At 44.3% G+C, this 25,205-nt stretch overlaps 1 protein-coding gene across 1 annotated transcript in view; it reads left to right on the forward strand.

Moving 5' to 3' along the window:
- The window catches only part of LMF1 (lipase maturation factor 1), a 180,466-nt gene that overhangs the window by 14,189 nt on the left and 141,072 nt on the right, over window positions 1-25,205 (forward strand). Inside the window, exon 3 of the mRNA XM_080354157.1 lies at window positions 10,683-10,693. Within this exon, the coding sequence (XP_080210283.1) occupies window positions 10,683-10,693 (11 nt within the window). The remainder of the gene's footprint in view (window positions 1-10,682; window positions 10,694-25,205) is intronic.

The raw sequence follows: 25,205 nt of genomic DNA on the forward strand, positions 1-25,205 counted from the left end.
ATTAATACACACTTCAGTGGTTCTCAGACGAACTTTCAGAGAATAGCGTGTTAATTTTGGTACCTGTGAAATGCAGGACCAAAATTTGCCTTCATCAAACTTGAAAGAGGAATGCACAGGGGAGCTTTTATAATTCTGGGCACTGTGTTCCCAAACCAGCTGTGGTATTCGGGCTCTGATCAGGCTAAACCTCTGGATGTTTTCTGGGTCATGGGGCACTTGTGTGCTGGTATCATAAGCTCAGTGCATCTGCCTTAAAACACTGGATTTTTTTCCCCTTCTGCCATTTTGAAATTATCCTTTTGAAGTAGGAGGAGACTCTCAAGAAACTAAAAATCTACCAGTGCAAAAGAATATTTCATGTCTGACCCATAGGCTGGGTGAAATGCTTGATCATTCTGTTAATTTTAGCCTTGATTTTTCTTGTGATTTCTGCAGACAATGCCTAATCTCAGTAAAATGATAACAGTAAAAAGTCCCAGTTTGAGTATAATAGAAGCTACTTAATGAGGCTAGAGATGTTTAAAAAGATGTTGTGGGAATTCCTCATCCTTTGGTGTCTGTTTTGCGGACTGCAGGTCCTGCTTGTCTGGGTTTGGTTGTTTAAGTCATTGCAGTTCTGCAGGTCCCGTATGAATGGCTTTGCCTTTCTCCCTGATTCTTCCCTTTTGAATATTAACGTAATGGATTGGTGTACATGTAGACAAGGATGGGAAAAACTACCCCTTTATTTAAAAGTAAAAATATTTGTTGCAGGTGATGCCATTTGTGGTTTTATTCTCTGCAGTTTCTGCTGGGTCTAATGGACCATTGGCAGCAGAAGTCCCTGGTCAGGACAAGTTCCCTTGGAGAGACATTCCAGCAGAAGTTAAATCATTTTTATACCAGAATAACTAATGCACTTTTAAAGTGAATTTGTAATTCTGGAATAAAATCACTTTTATCCCACAGTAAGGTGTCTCCAGAGAGCTATTACATTTTCTTATATAAACAAACTTTTAAACTATGCTGCCACTGATCTCCTGTTTCTTTTTCTGTTGTTTCCTCACTGAACCGCCTCCCCCTGGCATTTTCAAGTGTTGTCTGGAAATCCTTCCTTTCCCTTGGTTATTGTGTTGTTTGATTTTACAAAGCATATTGTCCACTGTTAGTGAGCATTCAGTGGTGCAGTTTGTAAGGCACTTGATACAAAAGCTGGAATTGTGGGCTTTTAAAATCCTATTGCCTTTTCTTCTTTCATGACTAAGATTTTTGGTAGAGTTACAAGAGCTCGAGGGAATAGGTTAAACAAGCCAATAAATAAAATGTTATAGCATGAGGTGGCTACAGCATTCTTTTCAGTGTGTTCTTCCCTGTGGAAAATGTTGGTCGAGCTACTGCTAATGGATATTTAGGGTAAAATAAGACTAAACACACCTTTTTTTTTTTTTTTTTTGTCTGCAAGGAATATGAGGATGAAGAGTGCTTTGCTGCCATAGAACAGCCAGGGCCTTTCCAAGAAGTTGTAGATGCTGCAACACTTTCCTAGAACCTCTGTCTGGCCCCAAATGCCTGGTGTTATTTCATATTTAGCTGATTGAACAGAATATTAATAGCTTTTAACTTTAAGGGGCGTATTGGAGGGACAGGTCTACTGCAGGTCATGACAGCGTGTCTCTGAGGCACGTAACTTAATTGCAGTTAAATTACCCTCCTCAGAAGTTCATTTACAATAGAGACAGAAGATAGACTTGTGTGTCATGGAGGTTTTGTGGTTTATATGTCTCATTAAAAATCACTTGACCTATGCAGGACTTCAATCACCGTGTGCTTGTGGATGGACTGGTGAGCGGTACACCCTGAGCTCTGGTAGATGCTGGGGGGCCGATGAGATGCTCAGGGCTGTGTTCTCCTTCCTTACTTTCTTTCCTCCTATGTTCTACAGCTTTGGTTTTTCAGTCTAAAGCACTTGGGGTTTTGTCTGGTGTCATCCTATCCAGTAAAGGTTAGAAAGATCTCTTCTGAGTTTCTTATTCTATTTTGTAAAATGGAAAGTATGTGAATTGTAGGCTGGATTGGACAAAATGTCATTCCCATTTTTTAAGTGTACTTTAAGTGTTTGTGACCCCCTTATGACAGGGGCACAGCACTGACCGAGATCCTCATTTTATGAGTAGGAGAATCCTAGTCTGGCATGTAAAATACAAATGGAAGAATCGCCTTTGGAGACCAGCAGACCAGAGCCAGATGAAGGGGGAATTATTGTATCCACCCAAGTGTGTTTGAACTAATGCATGTTTTATTCGGTAGCTTGGGTAGTTCAGCAGGACTTTTTGCCTGTCCCCAAGCAAGCAAAGACTGAAAGATCAGAAGCCGTGCAAGTCAGGAATATGAACTTGTGTTGTTTGGGTTTCATTGGTGTGTTTGGTTCACTTGGGAGTTCAGAGACCTCACTGTACAGGCAGGAGTGGATGCTTTAGGCTGGGCTTAACTGTCTGACTTAGGCAAGGTCTTTCCGTTGGTCTATATCCTGTTTTATTGGCCTGTCTGGAGGCAATACAAGCTTGTACTGAGGGACTGTAACACTTAATTGGTGTCAGCTTTGCAGATAGTAAAGTTTGAAGTGCAAGCAAAAATTAAAATTATCTGAATCCAGTGTAGAATTTAGCATATTAAAGTATCTAGGATTTTAGATGAATCACGTTAGCAAACATCACCTTGTTCATATGCTGGATTGGAGTCACTTGAAGTTTGCTAGGGACTTTGCAAATAACTGTTTTTGCAACCTGGCTTTATTATTTTAGCTCTCCAAAATATCCCAATGACAACAACAACAAGAAAACTTAGAATATCTTAACTCCTTTATCTGGCCCTGGCCTTGGCAATAAACCTCAGGAATTTCTTTGTTATTGTGGATCGCAGCCTCACATCCCTCTACTCTGAACTTCCCTCCCTCTTTCCCCAGAAAGGAAAGATTATCTTGAGAAACGTAAACCAAAAGTGGAGGGATCTCAGGGGGTCATCCTTCCTGTCGAGGAAGCTGCTTTTTGGCACTTCCTACTCACACAGAAGAGAAGGAGCGTATCGGTTTCAAAGAATGCTGCGAGCGGCCGTGAGCGCTTGATATGACACATTAATGAAAACAAAGATTAATACCATGTGACACTGTTGCCTTGCAGTACAACTGGGAACTAATGAGGCTAATGAGAACCATATTTTTGTTTGAGAGATTAAAATTTAATCATGGCTGATGTCAGAAATGAATCATTTAGTGTTTTTTCCCCCCAGTCTGTGCCCTAGGCTGGGTTTTTGGTTTAGCAGCAGCCCTGTGCCATCTCGCCTGGCGTTTGGCGTGGTTAGAATCATAGAATCATTTCAGTTGGAAGAGACCCTCAGGATCATTGTCCAACCATAACCCAACTCTAGCACTAAACCATGTCCCTGAGAACCTTGTCTAAACGCCTTTTAAACCCCTCCAGGGATGATGACTCCACCACTGCCCGGGGCAGCCTGTTCCAATGCCCAACAGCCCTTTGTCAGAAGAATATTTTTCCTAATATCCAATCTGAACCTCCCCTGGTGCAACTTGAGGCCATTTCATCTTGTCCTATCACTTGCTATTTGGGAGAAGAGACCAACACCCTCCACACTCCAACCTCCTTTTAGGCAGTTGCAGACAGTGACAAGTTCTCCCCTCAGCCTCTTTTTCTCCAAGCTGAACAGCTCTGGTTGGGAAGGAGGAGGGTGATGCTGTGGTTGATTGGCCTTTCTGCATCCCCAAGACCTGTCAATGTGTGAGATTACTTGTCCTGGTTGAGGCAGTTGAGTGAAATGCAGGTGGCGATGGGTTATGTGCTGTTAATTTAGCTCGGGCTTTTCAAAGGAGCAAGCAGGGGCAAAGCACACAGTTGCCATGGGATGGCCAAGGAGGTCTGAGCGTGTTCCTGCCCATGTCTACTCCAAAAACTGTGCGTTAGTCTGAGGGAGTGGACTGGACTGAAAAGGCAGGTGGAGATGAACCTGATGAAGAAGCCAGATCCAGCTTTGCTGGGGATTTGAGAAGATCTGTGTGAGCTGTCAGCAGGAGAAGAGCTGCCAGAAGCCTTTGGGGGTGTTGGTCTGCAGCAGGTCTGGTCCTTGCCTGCTTCAGGGAATATATTCCTGGAGAACTGACCCATGGCAAGTTGAGCTTGCCATTGACACATGATATGAAAATAACAAGAGAATTAGCTTTGGTAAAATGGTGTGTTGGGATTTGCTGAGTGGCTGCAGCAGGGGAACATGCAATGTTACTGCTGATTTTGTAGCAAGTAGTGCTGCTAGGATTAATGTCATCTGAATAGTGTGGATGCTTGTAGAAACTTAAAAAGAGGAAAACTAAAGAGGAATCTAATTATTATACATTGATTGGTTGCATGTGTTGTTTTGACTTACTGTAATTACTGCCTTTGCTTTACTTAATAACACCTTTGGAGGACTTTTGTAAAATTTAAATCTACTGTAAGATAGCTAGAGGTCTATAAGAATGAATTCACTATATGTAGAGGAGATCATGTCCTTGTTTACTCTAGAAAGCGGTGTTCTGTCTAGGGTCTGTGATGTCCCAGGTTTTCGGGTGCTGATCCCCTGAGCATCCCCCTGCAGCCGCCTCCTCCTGCCTCAGCACCCACTCCCTTTCCTAAATGTTTCCCATGGAATTGTCCTCAGAGTCCTGGTTTATAGCCTTTTTTCATGTTAAGTGCGGTAATCACTTCTGTCTGGATGTCAGGACTGTTACCTGCATCTACCCTTAAGAAAACATAGAAAAGCAGTGGTGTGTGTCTGCTGCTTTGCTTTGCAGAAAGTCTGACAAAGTGACTTAGCGTAATGCTTGGATAGCGCAGCAAATGTCAGCAAAAGGCACGTAGCGATATTCCTTCACCTCCTCCCTGCTTCCCCTGCCCCAACTCGATTTCCTGATGCTGTGTTAAAGCACCAGCAGCAATTGGAACGGGATATGGGGTAAAGCTGTCACACTGGGAGCTGTGTACACTCTATGGACAGTTAATAACACCTCACTGCTTCCTTTGCACAAACTGTCTCTGGATTCCAATCACTTCTGCAAATCACAGCTGATGAGAAAATGAAAGAAGTTATCTGAAGATTCTGTGGTTAGTGGCATGGCTGGGCAGTGTCTGATGTACCACAGGGCTTTGCCAGACACTGAGACAAATACTTTTTAATTGCTTACTATCTGGCATGTCTAATTGCCAGCTGTATCCAGTATGTAGACTTGAGTATTGATTCCACAGCTGAAAGATTTAGGAAAAGAATGAATAATGTTTTTTTCATGATTTTTTTTTTAACTGTAACTTGCCAAATAGCTTCATGCAGCCAGCCCAGTCCAGCACACGTTCATGTTGCCTAACTCATCGAAGTTGTCAGACAGCTGTGGTTGGAAAGAATGTTAATACAGTGATTGGTACAGCCGAAAAGCAATCAGGGCTTAGGGAAGGGCTGTGGTGGGATCTGTGTTCACTGACTTCCCTAAGGGTCTTAATCCAGACATTTATTCTTGAAAACAGTGCTTGCTACCAAGTGGTGCTGGCTCATCGCTGGGCTGGGGTTACTGCACAACCCGGGTTATTTGCAGGGCTGAGCTGTGTTGCGTGTCCCAGGTCTGGCTGGGCAACCAGCAGCTCTGTCCTGGAGAAGGGGAGGTGAATGGCTGCAAAATCCAGCGAGCTCCTCTGGGGAAAAACGCTGGGGTAGAAAGTACTGGAAACTGGCATTAGAATCACTTGTGTCTCCACAAACTTGGTGTAGAGGAAATGACTGTGCTTGCACTGAAACCCATCGCCTCGCTGCGGAATTCTTCATTTAATGGGGAACTGCGCTCAGTCTGCAGAATGGTTGGCAGTGGGAGGCCAGCCTTCAGAGAAAGGTTAATGCAATTAAAGAAGTCTTTTTTATCAAGGAATGGAATTACTGAAGTGCAGTTTTCTGGGATTTTACCTGCCAGCGTGTTAGCAGCAGAAATACTCAAACATTTCTGCTGCTGGTACTGAAGAAGCAGGATTGCAGCACTGGTTTTGTGCTGCCCCCCTGTCCATGCATGCACATGGAAACCCGCAGGGGGACTGACCTCTTCTCTGGGTCTGGAACATGGTGAGGCTGGTGCTCACTGCTCTGTTTTCCATCAGTGTCTGTTGCTGCTTGCCGTGCACGCACTCTTTGTTTTTGCATAGGGAGGTGCAGTTTTGGCAGGCTGGGGCGGCTCTGGTGGCCGGAGGGGCCGCGGTGCTGCCATCGCTGTCGGCTCCTGCTCCCACCTTGGACTTGCTGTCGGGCTTAAGGAGCAGCTCAGACAGGGATTCCCAAGGGCCACTTCAGCATCCGGTTTTGGCACCGGAAGGATTTAACCAACGCGAGCTTCACTTGAGTTTGGCAGATTCTGTAGTCACGTAAGCCAGGGGTCATTATAACTTTCTGCTTTGGAAGTGAGCACAGACAGAACAGTCAGTGAGTAGGGAATTCACGTTTGGTCTCTCACCCAAGCCCAGTTCCATGCCTTGCAAGGGGACACCAAAGAGGTGCTCAGGTGGTTTGTCACCTGGAGCTGCTGCTTCCCCACTGCAGGGACAGCTGTGCATGGCTCCGGGAGGGCGACTGTCCCCTCCTGTCCCTCAGTCCCTGCTCCAGCTCTGCCCAGGCACCTCTCCCAGCACCATGAGCAAACCCAGGACTAAACCTCATCCTCCAGCACTCTTATTTATTTATTTTTTTCTTTTTTAATGTTATCCCAGTTCCTTCCATTTAAAAGTGGATGTTGTAATTACAGAGTGCAGAATCCCAGTTTTTAGAGATCTGTGACCACAATAAAGTGAATCCAGAAACCAGACGAGTGGTTTCATTTACTACCATTCCAGCTTATTTCCTCCCCCCATGACCGCTGTGCAATACTAAAGGCTTGGCAGCAACTGAAACCAGCTGTCAAAAATGTTTCTTACCCCCACACGTTTAAGCTAATGATGTTCTGAAATTAATGGTGCACTAGACTAATTCTGTCATCTCATTTTGATGGACTCTCAGCCTCTTGGTCTCTTGCAAGTGGCGTTTGACAACTTTTTTTTCTTTGTTTTGAGGCAGCGAGCTAAGGAAGTGGATCTCCAGGTGCTGTAAATATTAATATGTATATATATATACACATTGAAAATACGTTGTTTTTTGTCCTGAAGTGTTTACAGCTTTATTTGGGTTGGTCTAGTGTGGTTCACCAAACAAGCTTTCAGGCACGTAAGCCTGTAACTTTTAGGAGCATCATGTGTGAGACAGCAGCGGATGAGGCTTCCCGGAGCCGGGAGGTGATACCAGCATTGCGTGTCTGGTTGTCACATTGTGCTGGAAGTGGCCTCGGCCCCACGCTGGGCAGAGAAGAGGCGCAGACCTCGGTGGTGGTGCAGAAAGTGGCCTGTTGTGGCAAAAAGCTGAAGGAGCTGAGTTTGAATAGTTAAAAGAAAGGAAAAATTGGAAAGGAGACAGAGATCTCTGAGCGCGTGAAGGCGGTGGAGGATGGGAAGTGGCTGTTCTCAGTGTTTACTGTCTGAACGTGGACAGGACAAGAAGCTGTTGGGTTACATGGCAGAAAAGAGGCAGGTTAGATGTAAGGAAAAGCCTTCTAAATATATTATACATACGAAGGAACATTGGGCTGAACACCTGGAGAGGGAGATGGAGTCTCCATCACTGTCCGAGGTGATTCTCACATGGTCAGTCCTGTCTTGGGGCAGGTGGATTTCCCACATTTTCTGTACTTCCGTGCTTAGCCCTTTTTTCTTCCTCCCAGTGGAATCCCTGGATTTATGGCAGGCAGCTCATCTAGCTTTCCTCCCTACTATATTTTGGAAGGGGGCTCTTTGCTCTGCCAGTTGTGTGTCTGTCAGATTCCCTGCTGCCGTCTGAGGTGATAGGATCTCCTAGGGAGATGGTTCCCTCCCTCCTCCTCTCTCTGGACAGGTACTGGAGGGATGACCGGGGTGATTAATGTGTCCTGGTTCCATCCTTCACAGGGAAATGACACCTCATGGTGTAGCTTCTGCCTCATTTCCATTGTGGAGAGCAGGTTTTGGAGCCATATCTTGGTGGAGAATTGGAAATATGTCTGTACTACCCAAATAGCTTTTCCCCCATCCCAATTTATACAACCCAGACAACAAGAAATACTCATAACAGAGATGAAAGTTGACATCTGGGTTCACTTTCCCTCGAGGATGTTCTCCGTGGAGATCAGTGGGAGAAGCTGTTAGCACCAGATACAGCAGGGAATGATCCTGCCTCTGGAAATCAGTTTAGCTGGGAGGATCTTGTGGTGTTGGGCACTGCTGGGATGTGAATGGTGGGTAGGACTGATTTTTTCTTTTTTAATTATAAATATAGATTTGTCTTAGTTTTCAATTTAATTATATATTTTAATTATAAACATAGATTTTCATGTTTTCCTAGTAAGCATCATTAGATTTAAAGGTATGAGTTGCTGTCACTGTTCAAATATTATTTACTAACAGATTCTACTTAGAAGCGTGTCATATTGTACAGACTTACCAGAGGAGTCCCTGTCCCAGACAACTGTTGCATTAAATGATCTGTGCAGTTAATGGGGTAGGTGAGCAGGTCTGTCCGATCTGCATTTCCTTCCCCTTGAGCAAATAGAAACCATAATCTTATGTGCTTTGCAAACAGGAAAAAAAGGATGTTTAGGGAACCGGTCATGTTCTCTGTTGGGTTGGCTTGGGAGGTCCCTGTTGGTTTGCTCAGTGATGCCCATGCCTGGGTTGGAGACTCTTGCAGATCCACGTGTTCAAACCCATCTCAGCTCCATGTATTTTCATCAGGAGTGATGTGCTTAAATGCTTATACTATGTTTTGTTATCAATTTTTGCTTTCCAGGAATATACTTGAGCTAGAATTAGTCAGCATGACGATGTGGTGAAAACAGTTTAACTCAAATATTTGATGATGTTTATGATTCCCAGATGATACTCGCAGCCTCTTGAAGTGTGACATGAAGTTTGTCCTCTGATGACAAGTCATGGCTAATTACATTGTTTCTCCAAGCGGGGAACAGAAATGACATCACGTTTTAATTTGATTTCGAAATTCCGAATGGAATATACTTTGAATTTGCGAAATTTCTGGTTTTGACCATGTGCAGCTCAAAAGTCACTCTGAAATCTGCCAAAAAGCCCCAAACCCACAAAATCAAACCCATGTTTTTAGTTGTCATTATCTGTGGGTAATGTTTCAAATGGCAAGGCAGGCAGTAGGGAAAAAAATCTATTTTAAAAAGAAACACTTCTGTTTAATGTGTATAAGCAAAAAAGAGGACCTTGAAAAGCAAAAAAGGGTCATTAGGTTCCAAACTGCAACCTGAAGTCTGGGGGAATTGGGTACCTGCCGGTTTGTACCTATAACAAATAAAATCCCTCCAAGAAGCCCTGCTGCTTTTATGCATTTGGAGTGGGCCGTTTGGTTTGGTTTCCTTGGCATTTGTATCGCAGGCTTCTTCAGAGAAATAAATTCACAAGTGTTTGCCTGTCATCACATGACAAGTTACGGAGCTGAGATTGATGTAATCAGCAACAGACACACGTCAGAAAACTTAATGTGGTTCAGAAGAATACAATATTTTATTAATTCCTCGTTTCGTGTGTGTCTCTGTGTGTGTGTTTTAAATGAGCCTCAGGGGGTTCTTAACTTCTTGCAAGGAGTAGGAATAATTCGTACAAGTTTGTGCTGAGCTGCACCACAACTGTGGTGGAGAACAGTGAAGTCAGGTTGCCCTTAATGACAGATATCTTCATAAAGAACCACTTTTATTAAGAAAGCTAAACCTGTTGCATGTTTTAAAGTTATTACTCTCTGTACATCAGTAGCCCTCTATGAAATTATTGTTAAATATGTAGTAAAATATTCAGATTGATGGATGATAGAACTATTGAAACTACCTGTGTATAACTGTAAAATTTGCACACCAATTCAGGGCATTTTCAGTAGGAGCAAATCTTTCTGAAAATCTCTGAAAGGCCTGGAGTATTTTCTTGGTTTGGGGTTCCATGTTTTTTTTATCTTTTCTTTTTCGTTAGTGTATTGCAATGTGCTGCAGATACTAATAATAAAGCCCCGATGTGGGACTGAAGCAGTAACGGGAGTGAACACCAGCTGGTGAAGAGCAGCGTCTTAAAACTTAACCTTTGGGTTTTACTTCTAATAGGAAGGGATAATCTTACTGAAAATCACTATGTTGTAGCTAAGGCTAAAGGTAATTTCAGTGAGAAGACCAGTTAATAAAGCAAGTTAAATGATGCACCAGATTGTGGCAAAAATTCACCTGAAAATGCTGCAGTGAGTGTGTGTCACTGTTCCTGAGGATGGAGGAGCATCGAGTGCCCAGCACTCGGCTGGCACGGTGCTGGACTTTTCTGGCTTCAAAGGGGGAAAAATTAATGAATTTACTCTTCTTGCATTTCCTGATAGCAGCAGTTTCCCATTTGGTGCCTTTAAGGTACATGTTGCATGCTTCAGGCGTGTTTCCATACCCCTTAACAGATATGTTTTGAATCTCATAACATGGGGAGTTTGAAATACAACTAACGTGAGGCATAGATTCCTACAGTTGATCCACTGAGATGTTAATTGTTTTGCTTTCTCTTCATTTTGTTTTGCAGGTATTCCTTTGGTAAGTGAATAAAAATGAGAAAAAATCTGCAGTAATAATTAGTTGATGCATTTGTGGGTACGTAGCTTTTACATTACTCTAGCTTTCTCTTATCTTTCTCTGTCAAACGTTGAAGTCTCAGTTCTCTATTCCCTGCTACTGATTTATTTTTTCTGCCCGTATGCCCATAAGGAAGGGAAAACTGGTGTCAATTCTGTAAGTTGGGAGGGGAATTGGTGGAAGGGTTGGCTAAGTACCGATAGCATTGTTTGGAGGGTGACATTAAAGACGAGTAGTTAAATAAGCCTGAGGCCACCGAGCGAGGTCTGAGGGACATCCCTGGAGAGGGACCCCCCCTCCTCCCGAATCACAGCTCCCTTTCCACTGTGAGTTTGTGTGAATGTTGAGAACCTCTTACTCCTATTATCTGCAGTTCCACTGGTGTGAGGCGCAGATATTATTCCCTTGGACGTCTGGAAAATTGGTTTGTGCTTTGTACAGGTTTGTGGTTTTTTTCAACATTAATTATTCCGACTCATGGCTGGAATCTAAAAGTAAAGTTAGAAATCTCAGGAGAAAACATTTCACTCTGTGGAAATATTAGGAAAACTGCTAGTGTATTTCTGATTTTCTGGGCAGTGCTGCCATGGTGTGATGCCTTAAAACAGCCTCTTTGGTCGTGTCTTCTCCTCCCATCAGCCGGGTGCTTGTGCTGTGGGTGGAGGAGGATGATGCTGTGTCATTGCATGGATGAAAAGGGGATTCAAATTCCCAAGTTGTCACCAGCCAGTCACAAATAGAAGTTTGGTTATTCTAATATAAAGCATGAAAATAGTTAAAGTCCATTCATGTCAGTGTGTGACAGAGGCTTGCAAAAGTAATGACTGAGGATGCTGCTGCTTCAGGGAATTGCATCCATTGCCTCATTTACCAATTAATTGTTTTAATCAGTTGTAAGTGGACGTACTGTGTTAGCGCAGGTGGGATCATTGAGCTCAGCAAGCGGAGAGGCAGAGGAGTGTGGAGAATTGAACCTACACCTGTGTGTTTTGAGATGATTCTTCTAAATAGAATGTGGATATTTGAACCAGCAGGACTTTACAATATGAATCCACGCTTTGGTTGGGTTAGTGAGGACACCCAGCTTGGTTTTAACTCAAGTTGCTCATCTTCTGTGTATGTTTTCCGCTCTCACTGATGGTTGTAGAAAAGCTGTTTTTTGCAAGTGATGTTTTATCTTCCTTTGGCCTTTCTTTATGTCCCAACTGGAAAGTGTGAGGATGACTGGAGTCCTTTGTACGCAGTAGGGTCTCTCCCTTCCTTGTTTTTGGCTTAAGGGCCACTTCTGAGTAAGATGAATGAGATGTAAATCTGGAGTTACTTTTGTTAGAATACAGGAAAACCACAATATTTTTGTTATAATATAGCTGAAACAACAACATTGTCATCCATTGCTGTAGAAGTACATTAAATATTGCTGAGCTCTGGAAGCCTTATTCTTTGGTAGCATCTACTTCAAAGCAAGATCTTACAAGAAAAGAAAATCCTGGAGAGATCTTTGTAAATACTGACAGTTTCCTATTCCCCTCCAGGAAATGTGCTTTTTTTGATACATCTTAGGATGGGTTTTGGTAGTCTCTATTAAAACTGCAGGCTGTCCCTATGAATTTTAAAGAACTCCGGAGTCTGGAAATAACAACAAGCTGTTAGGCCAAATGGGATCAACTGGTATTGCCACAGGTTCTGCTCTTTGCTCTTACTCCTGTCAGGTAACAGTTATTAAAAACACTCCTCACTTGAGGGAATGAGCTGTGAAACAGCCGTGCAAGAGCTTTCGCAGCCCAAAGCACCGGCCACATTGGACTATTTATCCTTGGAAGGTGAAGAGGTTCCCCACAATGCAAATCCTGGAGCGGGCGCCAGCACTGTTCTGCAATTAGACGAGCTGTAATAACTTCTCAGCTTTATTTATTGTTATTCAGGTATAAATTGGGTGCAGCATGGTGTGTTTTGGTGGATTTGACATCGTGTTGCTCTCCCTGAAGGGCAGAGCTCTGGTGTGCGAGGTCCCTTTGGGAGGCGGACACGGAGGCTGGATGGTCCCTTTTCTCCCCGTTTTTGGCCGTGCAGGGCTCTGGTTGCTGAGCGGGGTCCATGCTCTGGTGGGGCTGCACGTCGGCTGGAGTACGCTGGATCGCTTTGGTTGCGCTGAGCTGAGGCTGCGGGGCCTCTTGGGGATGGATGGATGGATGCACAGGATGGATGGATGGACGGAGCTCCTGCCTGTCCTCAGTGGAGCTCGCCTGCAGGGCCAGCAGCCAGGCTGTTCCTGGAGAGCTGAGCTTCCATGGCAACTTCATCCTCTGCCTAAATCTCCTCCTTGAGCTTTGCTGTTCCAGGGGCTTCCCTCCGTGGCCTTCTCTGTTGGAGCCCCTTTCTAGGTGCTTTGGTGACCTGTCTGTGCCACCACGGGCCAGTTGGCCCAGCTCAGAACCCCTGGTCCTGGCTCAGAAATGACGGGTCCTCTCCTCTCTGAAGATTGCAGCTGTGGTGTCTGGACAGGAAAGAACCAGCAAGATCAACCTGTTATTTTATCCTTCTTTAAAATTAAGGACATCTTTTCTTCTGGCTTAGAACAAGACCAAAGCTGCTTCAGCGGATTTGTGGTGTTGACAGCTTTGCTGTTGCTGACCCTTTCTGAGCGAGGGTGCGCTCTCCTAGAGCAGTGATTCCTGATGATGCTTCTGGCTGAGATACCTCCAAGGACGTGTTTTGTTCCAGTGGAAGCCTGATTTTAATACAGTGATTTATTATCTTTCTTCTAACAGAGGCTTTGAAAGAGACGATGCTCTGTTACAGGCGTTCTTGACCTCTTTCTTCCGTTCTGCCTTAATATTGTGTTCAGTAGCCCCAGATATTCAGAAGACAGTTTGACAGCCTGATGTGTGTCCTGAGATACTGGTCGAATGAGACGAGAGCGGGGAGCTAAGCAGAGCGCCAGGAAGGCTGCGAAGATCCCGGGAGTTGTAACCACAGTCTCTTTAGGGTGAAAATCCAGGTGTGGTGTGAGAAAATGATGCGACTGTCCAGGGAGATTCTGACTCTGCATCGTCACCTCTGTGGCCGTTGGATTCCTCTTGGAGCCGCAATCTGGATTCCCAGAAACGACAGAAATGCGTCTGTTTACCCTTCGGCTATCGATGGGATCATTAAACGGAAAGGATTGAGAAGCAGCTGATCTTATTTGACTCTTGATGCACAAAAGTGTCCTATTTGGAGCCAAAGCAAATGTTTCCTTGGGGACTGTTCCAGAGAGCCTCGCTTTTGCAGGCCAACTGTACGGCCAGAATTAGAAGCACATTTTAAAAGTAAGAGCTTTTTTTTTTTCCTCCTACAGTAGACTTTCTTGTTAATTTTGATACAGAGAGAAGACAATCACTGACTGTTGAATTAAACTCCTAACTTTTTCCCATTGTCTGTAAACATGGAATAAGCAAGTAATCTAGTTTGTACCTATGCCTGCCCTCAAATTTCATATTGTATCCATCATCTCGGAATTTAAGATGAAGTGTGTTTTGATTAGAAGTAGAATAAAAAGTTGAGAGCTGAGTGTACGTAATTCTCCATTAGTTGTTAAATCCTCACTCTTTACTTCAATGCAAATTGTTCCGAGGAGGATTTTATTTTAAAAGGTCTTCGGGGATCTTGAATTTTAGATGTGAACTGACATAAAATGAAATGTTAGAGTGCACAGCTGGCGTTCTGGCTTTTGCTGTATGAGATTGAGATGTTTCTCCTCTGTTTCAAAGGAAGGGGCAAAGTTTTCGTATTAGTTGCACTATATTGGTGAGCAGCGATGGTGGAAGAAAATGAAAGTAAGTTGAAAAGACCAAGATTAAACTAGTGCAGGTCCAAAGCTTAGTTCAAAAGTGTACTGAGATGGGGATGTGTCTGAACAGCGCCACGAGCTGAGCCCTGGATTCCTGCAGATGTGTCTTTGTGGTAGGTGTGAGGGTCCCCATGTGCAAGAGAACTTGCTGGCGGAGATTTGCCTTTTTGCACGGCAGCACGTCGGTGTCACGGCAGCACCCGGTGGCATTTGTTCCTGTGGTTCCTTGCTCTACAGACGGCGTGTGGGACAGACACCGGCAGCAGGACCCAGGAGGTGGGTCGGGATGTGTTATTCCTGGAGAATTTTGGTGTGGCCGCAGCAGAAGACCCCACGGAGCTGCTGCACGAGTGTCTGTGCGCCCCTGGGAGTCACCGTGGGGTTGAACACCCAGATGGCCGTCGGCTGCTATTTATTCATCCTCCCCCCAAGCCGAGATGGGAGGGATGGGGCTCCTCACCGACCATTCCTGTTCCTGGCTAATATTGTGATCTGCTGTTCCTGTTTCTCGTGTAAGAATGGGAAACTTTTCTCTCTGTCTTATTAAATCTATTTTTCAAGCTGTCACTTAACCAGGTCTAGTGACAGAGTCGGATGTTTATGTGGCCCTGGACACTTGAACTCTGGTGTTTTCAATCACAACAGCACCTTTTGCCAGCCGTTGTGAATTAAATACTCCTCGTGACCTTTTACCCTCGCCGCTCTTAAATTCATGCTTTAAAAACAGCTTAATGAGGGGTTTACTGGCCCAATTGGAAGTTTTTATTAAAACCTATTAGTGTGCTAGAGTAGCCTGCCTGAAGGAAACGATTAGCCCAAAGCAACTAAACTCAGAGCTGGCCCTTAGCCACACCAGGTTTTCACTAAACTGTTTCCAGACCCACGTTAACCCCAACACTGCAGCTTGCATGGTATTCATATCCTCTGCTTTAATTTATAGCTTGTCTGATTCTCTCCCCAGCCTTTCTCCATGTTCACGAAAGCATTTTGTTTTAATGTAATTAGACCTGCGTTAAAGGGCAATGTGCCTTCGTTCAGGCCTGACTCGTTTGAGAACCTCAATTAAGTGGGAATGTTCCCCCCAAGTCCTTGGCTGCTGCCCTATGGATGAGATGTGGAGCCTACCTGGAGAAAACCACAATGATCCCACCATCCTGGTCCATCTTCCCCTGAGGAGCATCCCAGGACCAAGCTGGTGATGCAGCTGCATGGGTGGAACATGCTGGGGTTTGAAATGAAGCTGCATTATGCAGAGGACACAGACTTGAGGAAAACGTGCAGGAGCTGGAGGGTGGAAATCCCAGGTGGTGTCTGCCACTGACTTCCCATTGGATCTTCGCTTGTTTGCTCTAAGTCCATGTTTTATGTTCCAAAGTGGGCCAGTGGTTCTTTCCCATCTTAAAAAATAGACTTTGCAGTGCTACTGAAGCCCTGTAGCCATTATCTTTGTGTTCTTGTCCTCATGTTTCTGTGCAGCTGAGAAAAGCAGCCCAGATCTCCTGCTCATTAAGAAAACTGTAGCAAGTCCCATGCTTCAAAAGTTCTGAGCAACTAGCAATCTTGTAGGTGTTCCCTCCTCATCCATGTGCTTTGCTGCTCGTCCAGGTTTCCTGCGATGTCTCCTGAAACCACGAGGGCTTTGGAGAAGGGACTTAGTTATATTTTATATATGTATATATATTTTTTAGCACAGTAGCTTGCCTATTTGTACATGTCTGCAACTCCTGAGCTGAGAGCATGAGCTAATACAAAACTTGTAAGCTGTATTTAATGTTTTGCTGGTGGTTTTCTTTGTTGTCCGGCTGCCGAAATGACCATCCATGTGTTAATGGTGCATCCCCAAAGTAATGATACGTCACCAGGGAGTCACTGATGTATGTACTCAATGCATTTGACAGGTTTTATGATTTTCATTGCTAACCTGTAATGAGGGAAGGCAAGTTGAAGGAGATGTAGACTCTCCCAAGACCTTGTTCTAGCCTGCAAAGAGGCTACATTCTCATTAAAAGGTTGCATATAGTAAATATCAAAATTAATAGGAAAAAAATGGGAGTTGCTCACGTACCAACAAGGCTGCTGTTTGGGTCACAAAGGTTTAGGTTCTGGGATGCATTTTGAGCATCATAAAGCACAAACCAAAAAGCAACTGGTTCTTTGCACCATACACTTCCTGAGTGTCACCTCCTGTCTTTATTTTTACTGGCATATGGATACACCAACCTTGGGAGGTACCTTTTAAAAAGAATGTTTAAGGAAGAATCTGCCATCAAAGTTATTACTGTAAAGTAGTGCCTTTGATTGCAGCAATTATGCAAATGATTTTAAGGGATAAAATACTTCTTAACAAGGACTGATGTAAATGGTGGTGCTAGAATGAGCACATAACTTCTTCCAACAAGATCTTTCCATGCAAGTAATTTTCTTCCAGCTGTTTGCCACGTTGCCTGGATGTCGACCTGTGTAACCGATGACCGGCCTGCGGATGCGATTTTATTTTCTCTTAATACAGGAATGTAAGTGGGTGGAATGGGAACGCTGGTCTTGCAGAAACTGGGAAACCCTTTCCCTAAGCAAATTGTTTCTCCACAGCTCTTGCGAGTGACTTTTGTCCTGGCTTTAATAAAAAGGAAACAAACAAAAATGCTTTTTGCAGGCAGAAGTTTCCTCCGAAAAAGGCGAGCTGGACTGGGTGACTAGCAGGAGTGGAGCTCTGCTGGATTTAGGCTTGCATAAATGCACTGTCTAAATTAAAATAAATGAAATTTCTTCCAATATTAGTTTTAAAGCAGAGAAGTTGGATCCTTGTCTCCCGTAGTTTGGAAGGACATTGATCCCGAGCATCTGTTGTTGGTGTGGCCAAGACACTTAGCTCCTGTTTCAGTCTGTGGTGCTTAGGCTGAGCTTTTAGCTCTTGGTGGAGCAGAAATGCAGCGCTGCACTGTGCATGGCGCCAGTTATGAGGAGGTTTACAGTTTTGGTTAAAATTAGTCCCAAAAAAGTGTCAAAGGTTGGTTGCTGCCTTGACTTTGCACTAGGATCAGATGCTCTTGCTGGGTAGAGCTGCAGTGCCCTATTTGGCTGGAGCAGGTGTAGTCATTTGCAATTCTAATCATAGCTTCTGTTTCTGCAAATCTGTGGGCAAATAGCAAGGGTATTGTATTCAAAGCTTTGTAACCTCTGCATTTCCTCCTGAAATGTGTTTTCCCCTTCTGGGTGCTTTCCCTCCCTTATGGGAAAGGTTTAAATGTGCTTGCTGTAATTGTATTAATGTCAAAAGCATAAAAGTCTAAGCAGACAAGACTCTTAACAAGAGAAAATTTATATATGTGGGTATTTAAAATAAATCTGGCCATCTTTGTGCTTGGAGAAAGACAATGCAGTTTGATTAACTTTAATTGCTATAAGTAGGTAGGAGTGCACCTATTCACAGATACACCTGAACGGTTTGGTACCGGCGCTGAGTTCACTTGTGCGCGCTATAAAACCAGCACTTGTTCTCCTGGCGTTAGTGTCTCTGTTATCTGCTGTCCTGAGCTTAAGCTGGATTTCTCTTAAGCCTTTCTGTAAATCTTGTTTGTGCAGCATTCCCGCTTGCGGCTTCCTGTGCGAAAGTGAAAACAAAACGGGGGTTAATGAAAGTGCCAGCTCACTTCTTTAAAAAGAAATTAAAAGAAACTGGGAAGCAGGCAGGTCTGAGCACTCTGACCCTGCTCACGTTGTGTATTACCCCCAGTTGTACCGACTGCTGGGACTTGTTGCTTCTCCCTCTTTTGGTTTTTCTTATTTAATTGCACAAAAGCAGGAATTCTCCCCCTGCGAAAGTGGAGCAAAGTCTTTCAGCAAGGCCAGCCTTGTACAATAGCCGCAAAATTGTTCTGTAAATACTACACTATGCAATTATTCTTTCCTTTTGCTCTAGTTTTACAAACGGAACTCGGACAACTGTTTGAAAGTGCGTGGTTTTTTTTAAGTATTTAGGCAATTGCAGAGGACATTTTGTGTCCTCACCTCATTTATGGGTTACTGCTGGTTTTCCCGCTTCTGAGCGGTCCCTTCTGGCCGTGGTGCTCACCTGTGTCACCGCGGGTGATGGATCCCAAGCGTGATTCTGTGAGCCTGTTGCTGCCGAGCAGGAGTAACGACACCCGTGTTGTCCCCAGAATATCTGCTGCTTGTCATAAATGCCAAGAGTCAGCACAGCCCATATACTTGGTTTTACCCTGTAGAAAGCAGGCAGCTCTAGGGAATAAAAGCATAAAACGCCTCGAAAGTGGGAGACAGGCAGTAAAGTTGTTTCTGATTTTTAGTGAGAAAGACAAGTTGGGGAGAATCCAGTGAAAACAGTGGATCAGCTCCACGGCAGCGCTGGCTTCAACAGCCTGAGACTGCTCAGCACGGTGCTGCTTAAATTCATTGCGGTACCGCCAGGCGTTTGATGGGAGGAGGATGAGAGACGGGCAGGATTGTTTCAAGCCATGTTTCTATCAAAAGGGCAAGTCTGGCATGGGAGAGGAAGTTTTATTTTTATTTTTCTATTTTTCTGAAGTTAAATAAACCTTGATGTGCAGAATAACCCCTGAATAATAATAATAAACCAAAGGAACTGCTGCTGTTTTTATTTTTCATTAACCACACTGTCATTTTTTACATGCATTTGATTTATCAGTCTGGTTAACCATTCAAATGACCTGATATGCATCACATGAAAGTTTTATGGCAGTTATTTATAGAGGATGATTACAGCTCTGAATGTAAAGTTTTGGAGCATCGTTCTTAAGGATAGTTTGTCATGTTGGCTGTTCCTCAGGTGTATGATAGAATTATAATACAAATTTAAGGATTGAGGTCTTGGGACTGGGCAGCAAAACGAAGTTGTGTGTGGAGCTCTGAGGAAGGTCAGTGAGAATATGTGTTCCTAAGGAACCCAACTCTACTGGGTTATTCTTCATCCTTCCTGTATTCTGGAGTTGATCCAGAGTGTGGAAGTTTGAGTGGAAGTCCATCGGCTTTTGGATGTTTTCCATCAGGGGAGTTTGATGAACAGCAATGCCCTGCAATTTGGGTCAGGTTAGAGGGCCTAGATCTTGTTTTCTGTGTTAATAAGTCATAGTATGTAAAAAGCAATTAGTCTGGAGAATCATCAGCAGAACTGCACCATCCCCTGAATGTCTCTGTCCAAAATCCCACCAGCTGAGCCACAGGTGTGGAGGCAGCAGTGACAGCATCGTGATGGAGATGGGAGGAGGATGAACACTTTGGTGTTCCTGCCCATTCGCATTTGGTACTGACTTTTTTTTGGCCATGCATTTAAAGCCATTATGCATTTTTTGGCCATGTTTTAAAATCTAGTGACATGACCAATAAAACAAAGGGCCAGTTCCAGTACATGTATCCTAGTGTGCTCTCATCTATTCTTTTTGTCTCCTTTTTCTTGTTGGGAGGAGTGATGTGTAGGATTTTTTTTTCTTAAGTCATCTTTTTAAGGGTATTTGATATATAGCTGCTGAGGGCTGAAGAGGTTAATGTATTTCTGCTGGCAGAGTCCCTTTTTGAAGCATGTGCGCATCTTCACAAGTCTGTGTTTTGAAGTTTATTGCATTTTCTGTGTTCGTGTATAAAGACTGGTGGAAGTCCCAGCATTGGGTAATGGAGCGAGAGCCAGAGGTCAAGTTTGATCTTCCTCTAAGTGCCGGACGCCTTGATCTCCCCGGGCAGGGACCGGGCTGTCACTCCTCATTGCCTTCGCAGAAATTGCTGCAAAAGTGAGTAACCACATGAATGGAGCCGTCTCTGGATTTCTTCTGAACGTTCCTTTGTCCAAAAATGTTGTTTCCTCGAAATGGAGATTATTCGTGGGAGCGCACCGGTTTGGACAGATTTCTGGATCGGGAAAACGAAGTCAATGTTTTTGAAATTGTTGCAAGTCTTTTTGTCTTGCCATCTTTAAATTAGAGAAAAGTGTGTTACGGTTCAGAGAGATTTGGAGAACAGTTGCACTTATTAGGGCAGAAAGTGTGTTTGCCTTAGGGTGCTTGTGCGCACAAAGCAAGGGAACTGTGCAGCACCTCAGAGCAGAATAAAGATCAAATCTGTAGGCTTAGTAACAACCAGAAACACCGCATTTCCTTGCCTGTGCCTGGATTTAAATGTGAGCAAGCTGCCTAAATTGTGTGAAGAAAATGTTTAATGACTTATCCTCATTTCAAACCTGTGTCTTTGTAAACTTCATGGGATTTGGCTGCTTCCTTGAGCATCATCTGAACTTCGCATGGAAGTCGAAGCTGATGCATCTGCGTGCGCTTCAGCACACAGCTGAGCGGGGGCCGTGTTTTCTCAAATACTGTACTAGTGCTTGGGTATTCCAGTTTTATATTATCATTTTTGGTTTAAGGAGAACGCTACCTAGCCAAATACTTCTGACCGCCTCCTCATTGCGTCCACCATGTTCCCTTAAACTCTTAAAAAATTTGATTCATTTATTTATTTTTAGTCTGGCGAAATAATTTTCTCATGGGTTTCTTTTCCGTTTCTAAACTGGGCGAAACCGCAGCGTTAAGCCATCCTCTTCCCAGTCCTATATAGGAAGTGAGCGGGAGCCAAGGTACATATTTTATGTTAGTCAAAAGAGATAAGTGTCAGGATTTCAAAGTAAATTCCACCCTGCAGTTTCCAGTGCTGAAATCTCTCCTGTACTTTGGCTATTGTGTCTTGATTCAGAGCAGTTGGTGCTTTTATTGCAACTTTCTTGTATTTTAATATTCTTTTGTGTGGGGAGGTGCCTGTACGTGTGCCAAAATTATCCGTCCAGGTCATAGTTACTCTAGGAAAACCCTTGAATGGCTGTATTAACTGCATCTTCCATGTCCTTTTCCCTCAACATCATGTGTGGATGGGGCTTTCTCCAAGGTGCTTTCGGACCTTCATGTAAAGCAAAAGGCTGCTACTTGATTAAGGCACAGTGCCTAAAATAACAGTGCTTTATTGTAGCAGCAGGGGTTTGATATCTATCCTATGCTTCCAGGCTATTAGGTGATTAAACTACCATTAAAACTGGACTAAACAGCCCAGGTTTGGGTGGAGCAGGTAGCTGAGGTGTGGAGGTTTGTGAGGTTACTTCTTGATTTGCCATCTATTCTGAACATTTATCGGGGAGGAGATCCGGGGTATTATTCTATTTTGCTTTGTGTCCAACCTGTTCTGGGTCATGTCCAACTCAGCAACTAACCTGGAGCTCGACTGGAAGACCTATGGGATGGAACCCTTTGCTTGTGTGAGTAGGATAGACAGGAATTCCGAGGGTTAGCCCGAGGTTTAGCTGTGCACAAGAATTGCTCAGCTCAGGGCTGGCTGCATCCCCACACAGAGGCGGCTTCCAGGGATGGCTGGGAAATGGTAAATGCTGGAATAAGTCCTGCAGCTCCAGCCTGCTCGGCTATCACCACCCAAGATAGGGACTTTATTTTCTGCAGATAGGGACTTTATTTTCTTTGCTTCTCTGCAAAGGAGGAGTTGGGGCTGGCACAGGGTGGCTGCACTTGCAGGCAGTGGAGATCTGCCTGGGAGCTTAGCTGTGGTACCCGGGGGGAAAAGTCAGCCTGAAATTCTCCAAAAATAGGGTGGTACTTCTGTGTGGAGGGGTGAGAGAGAAAGGATGATGCCCCAAAATAGGGTGATTGGGAGGGGGGAATAAACAAGCTGTGTAATAAATAAGCCATGAGCAATCTGGGTGCAGGAGAGGGAGGAGACGTCAAGAAGGCTCCTCGTGGGGAAAGGAGCAATGGGAAAGGTGAAGGATGAGGGGTAGGAGCCGATGGGGAAATCGTTCTTGTCGCTTGTTTGGGATTGCTGAGGTAATGCTGTTATTTTGGAACAGAGCTGGCGCACGTGGCAGAGCTCGGTTCCCCCGTGTGACGTCTCTGCTCGGCCCCGCAGCTGCACAAGGGCTGTCACCAGTGCGCTGCACGGACTGTTGTTGTCGCCAGTTGTCATGGGGCAAACGCTGCCAGGATGTATGTGTATAAATATATATATATGTATAAATATATATATTTTTTTTTTCTTTTTCCAAGGCAGTTTGGTAAACAGAAGGGCCAGATTCCAGGTGTAAATCTGGAATGGTGTCAGTGCAGTTGGATCTCCCGCAGGGAAGCACAGCACAGAGCTGGCATGCTGGGCTGTTCCACTTCCCTTGGAGACACCGAAAAATTGCCCAGAGGGTCCTCTGTATTTAACTGATAAATGTATTACATTCTCATTTACATGGCTTACTTCTTAGTAAGACCTCTTCTGGCTTATTCAGCTTTTAAAACAGATGTTCCTGGCAGCTAATGGCCAGGGAAAGGAAGAGTAGAACACTTTAAAATCAGGATTCGATGCATTAGGTGACACGCGTTAAATTTGAGCTTGAGAAAATCCAGCTCCAGGAATTGATGTTTATTTGGAAATGTGTGTCGCTTCATCTCAAGGCTTCAGCAGGAGGTTAACCTACCTGGGGCCCGACGGGGAATTGTCCCAAACACCGGTGGCAGAGGTGGGAGCAGCCACGGGAGCATCACCTGGGCAGGGGCCGGTGTGGAGCAGCATCGCCCTGTGGCCATTTCCACCCTCTTGTGTGTCTCAGGCGCAGCACCGAGATCTTTGTCCTAAAAGGCTCCAGGATTTCCAGCTGTGGTGGTTGTGGAGCCCTTGGGAAGGGAGTTGGAGGGATTTCAGCGCTGTCTTGCCCGTGTTCTTGCTGCAGAGCCAAGGAGGTTCCATCTGCAATGTCATTATGGGCATTAAAACTCACCCCCAGATACAGGAGCGAACCAGAGCTCGGAGCAAAGATAAATCCACGTCCTTGGGGGTTTCTTGTGGGTCTTGCGGTCGGTGCGGCGGCTCCTTGTGCATCGGCTCGTCGGGTCGGATCCTCGCTCTTGTTTCGCAGTGCTGTCAGCCTGCGACGCAGCTCAGACGGTGACTTCATCCGCATATTTATTTATTTTTAAAAGAAAGTAGCTCGATGCCTGGATTTCAGCCTGCAGGAACATGGAGAGCTCTGCAATCTGTGCACTGAAAAGAGTATATAGATAGTTAAGCAGGGGAATTTGGCCAAGACTTTCTGGCACGCAGCATAGACAGTTAGAATAATTTATTATAATATTTTCCCATCTGTTTGTTATTATTAAATATGAAGTACTGATGTTGCACAATCTTACCTTTTGGATTTATGTCTAGAAGAAATCAGTGTACGTTTTTATTGAATACCTTTTAACTCTAACTTACGGTTACCAACAGCGTTTTGAACTTCTCCTCTGTGAGTTTAAAGTAAGATTACATTAAAAAACTCCTGACACATGCCACTCTTCAAGGGTCAGCACTTTCTCTTTGGAAAATTATCCTGTACATGAATATCTTTCTCACATGTTTTATTTCACTCCTAAATCCCGGGCTGCCAGCAGCTTCTTTTCCTATGTGAGTTGTCGTGAAACAAAGTGGTCACTTTCGCAGCCGTGTCCCCCAACTGAGCAATATTAGGTTTATTAGAGAGAAGAGTAATTTTTTTGGTAGAAGACTCTACTGTGCACAGGAACAGTAGAATTAGCTGCTTTATAGGCTAATTATTTTAACAAATAATGCGGGTGCTCTAGAATTGCTTTGGGTTCCTTTACCACATTTCAAGTGGGTTTTAAATGATACATTTTCTCTCCCTTCCATGCAGGGCTGTGCTGGTTGAGCGCATCGCGGGCTCCGATGGGTGATAAATCACCAGGGGAAATGGTGCTGCTGTTCGGGTCCCTTCACACGTGTTTCCAGTTTTTCAGAGTTTCAGCCCCCAGCTTTACTGACAAGTTTCCCATTAACGGTTGAAAGTTCGCATCAAGGACTGGATACTTGTTTTTATCGATAAAAATAAGACATTCTTTGAGCGACTCTTTTAGAGCTGTTTCCATTCACTTGCAATTTCAGCATTAAAGCAGTTGCAGGATATTTTCCGCCGCTTTGGGGTATTGATAACCATTTATATGGAAATTCCCCAAGCGGTTCCTGCTATTTTGCATTTCCAGGTTGGCTTTACTTTGAATGCTTAACGAACTACATGCTCCCTTGCTGGATCGCTCTTTGTTCTGGGGCACACGCGTTTTCAGCCTGAATTAATAACGCTGTAGAGTGAGGACAGAAAAGCCAGTGATTAATTCATATGGTTCATTTTATGCACTGAAGTCATTTGGATTTCTTTACAGCGGGGAGAGCCGAGCGGGTGTACGAGGCTTGTGGTGTTGGGACATATGTGAATAGCTGTTTAATATCAGTTGTCACTATCCCGTGTGATTTTTTTAATGTGGTTGATTTCAGCGGTTTATATGAAAATGTAAAAAGCCGCTTCTTCAAATTAGAAGCAAAAATTCTAATTATATGCTACGGAATATCCTCGCAAGTGAATTTTGATGTCACACGCGTGGGAAACCCACCACCCAGGTTGCCGGCAGCGAGACCGTGTCTGGCTGCGAGGGGCGAAGGAGAAGCTCGCTGTACGCTGCTGTGTTATCATTTAACTGCTGAATCCTTCCAACTGGCAGCTTCTCAGCAGAACTCGGGGGATATTTGTGGGAAAACGTGCTGCTTTGCTTCTCCCCTCTTTTACCAGGAAGGCTTTTGCAGCTG

The sequence above is a fragment of the Nesoenas mayeri genome, assembly GCF_963082525.1.
Source record: "Nesoenas mayeri genome assembly, chromosome: 15".
Lineage (NCBI taxonomy): Eukaryota > Metazoa > Chordata > Aves > Columbiformes > Columbidae > Nesoenas > Nesoenas mayeri.